The sequence below is a fragment of the Olea europaea genome, unplaced genomic scaffold (genome assembly GCF_002742605.1).
Source record: "Olea europaea var. sylvestris unplaced genomic scaffold, O_europaea_v1 scaffold83, whole genome shotgun sequence".
In the NCBI taxonomy this organism is placed as follows: Eukaryota; Viridiplantae; Streptophyta; class Magnoliopsida; order Lamiales; family Oleaceae; genus Olea; species Olea europaea.
In genome coordinates, this window is record NW_019266740.1 from 1,206,660 (window position 1) to 1,214,599 (window position 7,940).

The 7,940-nt window shown below is 33.2% G+C and overlaps 1 protein-coding gene across 1 annotated transcript; it reads left to right on the forward strand.

The window, feature by feature from the left end:
• The first annotated feature begins 2,074 nt into the window (after positions 1-2,074).
• On the forward strand, positions 2,075-5,287 carry LOC111391723. Its single transcript, XM_023016972.1, has 5 exons — positions 2,075-2,161; positions 2,248-2,725; positions 3,394-3,827; positions 4,434-4,677; positions 4,848-5,287. The coding sequence occupies exons 1-5, from the start codon at positions 2,075-2,077 to the stop codon at positions 4,985-4,987; spliced, it is 1,383 nt and encodes a 460-aa protein (XP_022872740.1). The 3' UTR covers positions 4,988-5,287.
• Positions 5,288-7,940: the final 2,653 nt, after the last annotated feature.

Below are 7,940 nucleotides of genomic sequence, written 5' to 3' on the forward strand. Positions count from 1 at the left end.
TCTTGGTTTTGGGAAGTAAATTTCTTTCCACTATAACATTTGATGTAGTTTCAACAGGGTGACCAGAATTATGATCGCGTCATTGAATTTTACTTTGTCATACTTTTGTTTTGATCAAGCCAGTTGGGCCAAAGCTTTAGCTCGACAAAGGTTATCACTATGTCACAGGGATTATTTGTGTTTTGGATTCTACTCGGCAAGTCAATCGAGTTGAATAAATTGACTTGATTGGAAAAAATTATTTTAGATGAAAATATGTTATTGAAAATGAGTTTGAGAAAAATGGATTTAAAAAAATGGGATTCAAACATGAGTTAATGATGTACTCTACATGTCAATGTGTCTTCTCAATGGCTAGTTGTGTTACCAAACGGTTAGCCCTTGTTTGGAGCCCATTTTTTGGACAAAAAAATGATTTTTATTACTGTTCATTTTTTAGTGCAACTCTCACAGGTGGGGCCTACAGTCAAAGACAACAGCTCTATTTTTGTTTAAAATAAGTTGAAGCAGCAGCTCCAGACTGTCTAATTTCATATCACTTTTTGATTGACAATTAAATAATCAATAGCTTTTTCGTAACAATTTTTTGGGGGAAAAAAATACCGATGAAAATTCTAGTAACAATAGTTGCACCAATGAATCCCAAGACTTGAAATTGATTTATAGAGAGAGGGAGACTAAAGTATTCATAAAGCCCTCGTTTGAGCCTCATTTTTGTGAAGAAAATAAATTTTTGAATAGTGTATTGATGAGAAATGTGTGGTTAAAAAAAAAAAAAAAATTTATTTGCGTGTAATATTATTTTATTGAATAATGTGTGGTAGAAATAATGTCAAATCACTGTTTAAGAATGTATTTTGATTGAAAAATGGAACTCAAACAAGGACAAAATCATGAAATGGACTTGTTGAACTATATGAAATTAACAATATGATTATAACCATCTATACCTATTTAGGGCAAATATCCATTGTAGTCCCCACCTTTAAAAAAAATGATAATAATAAATAAATAAATTAGATGACTATGTGATACGAGTTATTAGTAAAAGTAATAATAATAATAATTTTTTTTCCAGACCATCAATTGAGGTTTTTACTACTATCTCCTTTCATACTATCGTTACAAGAACTTTGAAGAATTAAGGGTTCGTTTGGTTGTAAAGATAGAATTTAGATGGAAATAAAACAAATCTTAAGAAATTGAATTGCTTAGAAATTGTTTTGCTGTGAATTGTCAATTATTGTATTTGAATGGTATAATTTCCCATCTGAAAAATATTGAAATAATAGTGTCTTTTCGTGTTCGTTTGACTTTGTTCTTTATGAAAATTGTCAATTGAAGGAATATCCTCTTTTACAATTGTTTCTAGAATTTGTTTCCATTGCAAAAAAAAAAAATAAAAAAAAATTCAAGAAATAAAAAATATCAAAAAATTATCAATCTTTTGGTGTTTGTTTGACTTTATTTTACATGAAAATTGTCAATTTAAGAGATATTCTATTTTACAACTGTTCTTCAAATTTGTTTCAACTGCCAAAACCAAAAAAAATAAAAATAAAAATAAAAAATGGAAAACCAAATTGAAAAGCCATGAAAACTAAGGAAATGTTGACGTGGCTAAAGTGGGAAAATAAATTTCCTCGAAAATTTTGTCAATCAAATAGGTCAAAAGTGGTAGTTGAAATTTGTTTTCCATTTTTCATGAAAAAAATTGGGCTATCAAATATAGCCTAATAGTTAAAATCATATATGATTAGAATGCTTACGAACTTCCAAGGCATCTTCATTTTAGTCCTTGTTTGACAATCGCTAATATAAAAATTATTTTTTCTCATACTCATTTTCAAACATATATTTTTACAATAAAATATTTTATACGTAAATAAAAAATATTTCCATTTCAAAATCCATTTTCTAAAAAAAAAAAAACAAAAAAAAAACCCATTAATAGCTGCATAATAAAAAGAAAAATAAAAGAGTAATAGGTCAAATAGCGTGCAAATTAGGGCAAGAAATGTTGAAAAGTGAAAATTTCCCCCCAATTTAAAATACGTTCAAAAGCAAGAAGCCCATGGCATTGCTCGCGTGCATTATGACACGGTCACGTGAATACGAGACCAGTGTTCAGCAGCGGACTCTCTCCCTCAGAATCTCACAAGTCATTACACTCCCTTCTCTCTCTCTTGAATGCTGATTTCAGGACTTCCATTTTCACTCTTTTCAAATTTCGTACCCTTGTGCTAGTCTCCGCCTTTGAGTTTTGAAATTTGGCAAGTTCTCTTAGCAGCAGCTGCCGCAGCAGGATCTGGGATTTTAGCCAAGAAATTCATGAACCCCGATGAACCCATTTCTGATTCCAAACAAAATCCTCAAAACTCTGATAAAATCCAAGATTATCAAAGTTTTAGTGAACATTTACACACCCAAGATTCAGTGTTTCCCAGCAATGCCCCCGTCCAAGAAAATGGAAATGAATCTCAGAGTGAGGTGGTAGATAATGGTGGATCAATCTTCAGGTTTTCAAGTCACGAATCAGAGTTTAAGAACTTGATGAAGAAAATGGGGGGTGGATTTAAGAAAATTGGTGGTGGGAAAATGGAGAGAAGATGCGGGTCTGTGGGTCAGAGGAAGAATTGGAGCGGAAAAAGATTTTCTGTTTGCTTGAAGAAGAGAAGAACGGGAAAAAATGCTCCAGGAAAATGTGAATCCTGTGCTTCAAAAGGTATTTTTTTTTCTCTTGTAAATATATAGATAAATGTGAGAGCATTAATTTATTTATACAAACCCATGTTAATAGATTCCCTGTTGGCTGATAAAGTTGAACAAATTAGTGTCGTGAAGTGTTTGTTTCTTAGGGCTAATAAGTATATTGATCTAATAAACTCTCTCGTGTAAGCCGGAAATAATTGAGATGTTAGAAAGGCTACAAATTTATTTGAATTATGTCTTCAATGTGCTCCCTGAACTGCAATGAAAAAATATACTGATTAGGTAATGTCTTTTGCAGATTTCAAATTTTCATTCTGAACTCGAAATAAGCATATGGACCTGATCATTCCCAATGAAAGATCCTTGAGCTCATGTTTAACTCTTCTAGGCATGACATTCTTCTTTTGCACAAGTAGAGATTAATGCATAGATAGGAAGAAGGAAAATATGGGAATAAGAAATTATCCAATGATATTTTTTTCTATTCCTACAACATTCTTGCTTAATATATTTCTTTTTTAAATAAACTTTAAGCACTGGTTTCAGTGTAAAACTGGTTATAGTTCTCACATATTAAAATATAATGTCGTAGCTGATATCACCTGTGCGGTCTATTTGTTATTGGCACCTACCTTTTAAGGCTTAGTTTTTTCTTGTTTTGTTTTTTGCTTTCCTTTTCAGACGGTTCCTTTGGCTGGGGAATTGGTGTTGGAATAATGTACATGATGTCAAGTGGAAAGCCTGAAATCATTAGGCTGAACTCGGCAATGGATGAGACTACAAAAGTTGTACAAGAATTAAAAGCTGAAATATCTAGAAGGAAAGCCTCCCGTCATCTGCATTATTCAATTTCTCAGAACGAAGCTGCAACAAATAAAATACATATTGATGGAAGTTACAGTGGACGATTATTGACTAACGGCAGGGATATTGTCAAAGCATTTCCTTTAACCGCGGAAGGTGAAGGTGCAAGTTTGGATCTAAAGGAAGACCAAGACCAGCAGCCCGAGGTGCTGGAAATGGATCAGCTGGAAGCAGAGCTCGAGTCTGAACTGCAAAAACTTCCTTGGTGTACCACAGAAGGTTCGGGTGAAGGACGAACAGATATTTATTATGTGAGTTATGCCCTGTAAACTTTCATATTCATTATCCCTTTTTACATTCCTTGAGATAAATAGACACGTGACAGTTTCGGCCACTTGGTTTATGGTTTATTATTGCAGATATAAAGAAGAAAAAGTAGTTCACATTCTTTTGCGTTTCATTTGGAGAGGATGTTAATGTAGCAAACAAGAAATGGTGTTTCTTGTGATTGTTTCTAATTTTTAAATTTTCTCAGCTAAAACAGAAACTTCGGTGATTGTTGAATTAGAATACGTAGGTTTGGCATTTGTTAGGAACATGATAGCGTCAATGCCAAACAGGTCCTAAGGCCCAACATAGCATGAGATAGTTAAACTATACAGTTTAGATCTTGACCTGTAATATGCATTGTCATTGTTTGCACATTCTATTGTTAATTTATGCAAGGGGGAATTTGAAACTAGTGATGATATATCCATTGGTTTTTCCAGTTGATACTTGTACGAATACACAATTCTCCAAAAATTTTATGTTGGTCACTAATATTCGTAAAATATATTGTGGTTAGAAATGGAAAATAAGATCTCTTTTTTCATAACCTAGAATTTCACAAGGAACATTTGATCCATGATGAGCAGGCTGAAGTGTTGGCTGAAGAATATCTCCAAGCAGATTACCAGAACTCAAATCCAATGCAATTCAATGGAGTAGTGCCATCTGAACTGGATACAAAATTGTCTCATTTGCTCATTGAACAACAGAAAAGCCAAATAGTCGAGCTGGAGACTGAGCTGCACTCGACACATTCTAAACTCCAAGAGAAAGAAGCTGAGCTCCAAGCACTCAAGGATTGTGTCAAGCGTCTCACAGAATTTTCACTAGGTAGTGCCTCAGGCAGGAAAACTTTTCCTTTCCATTCCCCTTTTTATTTATGTATATTTTCAGTTAGTCACCAGGAATTTTAGTCCTGCTCATGCTATATGGTTTTTTTCCCTCTTGAGCTGAATTTTTTTGATCTTAATGTATATTCTTGCACCTGATTTTATTTCTAGATGACGAGACTAATGGCCAAGTGGAGGATGAGAAAACTATTTACGAGGAACAAGAGATGACTGGACTTGAGTCGAGAAAATTAATGGTTGGAATGAAAAGAGCAATGGACTATGATTCATACAATTGTTGCACAAAATGAAACTGTTACCTCGACAAGCAATTCTGCAATCGAGAAGATAAGTAACTGAAAGCATTGGATGCCCAAGGTTATATAATTTCTTTTGGAAGACCTTTATAAAAAGATTATATCATGCCTCTGCATTCATGTTACCTTTTCTTGCCACCCCACCCCCATCTAACATTATGTATATTGAAGTCTATAGTTCATATCATAACAGTACTATATTAACATATTCTAGAGCTTTTAACTCTCATCTTCAGTTCCTGATATTATGATATTTTGAAAATGAGAAAATCAGACAGCACAGTATTGACTAAACCTTGACATGTACTTTACTAAACCTTGACATGTACTTTGATGTATTGTCATGACTATTGTTGCCATCGCAAAACCTTAATGTTTGATTACTGATACATTTTTGTTTTTATGTTGATGAAGATTAACTTATTTTTGTAAATTTATTATGCTACATGTATGCACGTGTTATTTTTGTGATTTGGTACCTTGGACTCTCTTATCTTTTTTCGGTAAATAATGCTATCTATCAGCACTGCTGATCATCACCTGTATGTTACTATGTAACAATAAGTCCATTATTATATTGTCTAATGAATAAAATGAAGGTGGGTACAAGACTACCATCACGGAGCTTCCTTTGGTTCTACTTTAGGAAGTTTTTTAGTTGTGTGGGTAAAGATTTAATACTATAACCTCATCACATGGACCCTATACCCTTAGGTTTTGGTGCTTGTTGAGTTAGGAGCTGCCTCAGGCATAAGGCTCTGTTCGGTCTGAGAGGTGTAAGGCTCAAAACGAGGGGACAGATACCAACGGGCACCACATCTTGTGGAGACCTTGGCTGGTGAAGTTATCCTAACATCTAGCTTAAGAAAGGTGCAGAAACCTAGGGAGCTACTGAAATGGTGGAGCAATTCTTTATTAAGGAAGATAGAAGAGGCAAAGAGATCCGCAACTTTCACAGTGATAGGAGCTCGCTTATTGTCCTCTTGACTTGATATATCAAGATTACAACCAATAGTGGATTGTCTTCTGCTTATGTATGTATGCACGAGAAGATTAGATGGATTTTCTAATAGATATGCGAGTAGTAACTTCCATCATTCAATAACAAAAGACTTTGTCTAATTCTTTTAAATACTGACTCAGTTTTTTTCTTCCAGTAATTAGCTCAAGACCATTGAACAAACTTGGGTGATGTTAAAAATGCATTTCAACTTCATTGGACAATATGGTTGTGATCTTACCATCAGTCCGGTGATCATTAATGCTAACGATGAATACCACTGTTCTTTTTGGTTCACCACTTGAGTTTAATTTAAAATATCGATACCAACCTATTGCATCCCTCGTTAGTCAAGCTCCTTTTCGAGTGCCACAAAGAATTTATGAACTACAGTTGACCTTTTTGTTCCTTGTTCAAATCACCGAACCAAAATTCCAAGGTCAAATTTGTAAAGTAGTTTGCATATCAAATCTCTAGGCCCAGGTGGTTGCTTGTGCAAATGAAAAGATGAAAACACAGGTGGAGCCATGGTAGGTTATTGGCTTTTCACATCTTATAATAATAATAATAATAATAATAATAATAATAATAATAATAATAGAAGGGGGCCTTGGTCGGTTAGTATTTGGATTAAAATGTCGGAGTGAGCTTTGGATTTCCTTTCTTCTTTAGTACTACGTATCAATTCTCATGTCCAGTCTTTTTTGTTGAATGCATTTATAGGTGATGTACATTTTCTCAGCATTCTTGGAAGAAAGAACATGGGTCTTGGTTGACTAATATTTGAAATTTAGGACACATTTAGCCTCCGTTTGTTTCCCATTTTTTCCCCATTAAAATGAAAAATATGATCGTTATTTATTACATCAAACTACTAAATTTGAATTCTAATCTTTTGTGTGGGGCTTGTAACGACTATATTTTTCATTTTCATTCTTACAAAAATGAGAAACAAACGGGACCTTATTTTTTTCTTGACTATGGATGTGTGTCTATTTTTATAAGTTCAATATATCAAATGTGTTTCTTCATTGTCCAGGTTTAATTAATCAAATGTAGTTTGATTAAGGTGGATATGCACATTTCTTGGATAGAAAAACTTGGGTCTATCAGTCATCAAATATGTTTATTCATCCCTCGTCTAATTTTATCGGTCTTCTGGGTTAAGATGGATATGCACATTTTTTGAAAAAATGAAAAAAGCTAGATACAACCTCAAAATTCGTTATAAAATGCCTGAGATATCTTTGAGAAAGTTGCCTTCTCATTGAATCGAGAAAAATTAGAAGAATTTGAGGGATTTGATTATATACGTAAATAGTAATTAGTTAATGTGCTTGTCAATTTGTATTAGACTTTCAGCTTCGAAATCAACTGCATCGTGGCTGGTGAAATTGAGTACCAAGTTGGTCTGTAGCCCTTGTTTGGCCTTCATTATTTGAGATTTTAATTTTTAGAGAAACAATTTTTTTGGAAAATGAGTGGTTGAAAATAAAGGAAAAGTGTTTGATTTACGTATAATATTATTTTACTAAACAATGCGTGATTGAAAAAAAAAAAAGAGAAAAATGTATTAAAATCTCAACGGGGGTTTAATATTATAAAAGTTCATGTTGGGTGGATATTTTATGAAAAGTGATTTTTTTTTTTTTTTTTTTTTTTTTTTTTTTTTTTGGGGAGATTGCCTGCTTAAATAGAGTTTTAAAAAGTTGGGCCAAACAGAGCCTAAAGAAATTGAGTCCAAAGCAATCGACAGAAGCATTTTATAGAAGATAGTCCCTGTAGCTAAACCACCTTGATAATCAAATGTTTAATCTTATATTAATGCATCTTAAACCTTAAATTTGTGCGATATTAATCAATAAATACAGAAGTGATAGCTGGTCCACTTCAATAGATTGTTCATGAATGATCCCAAAAAAGATAACTCGGATCAGAAAGTTAGAA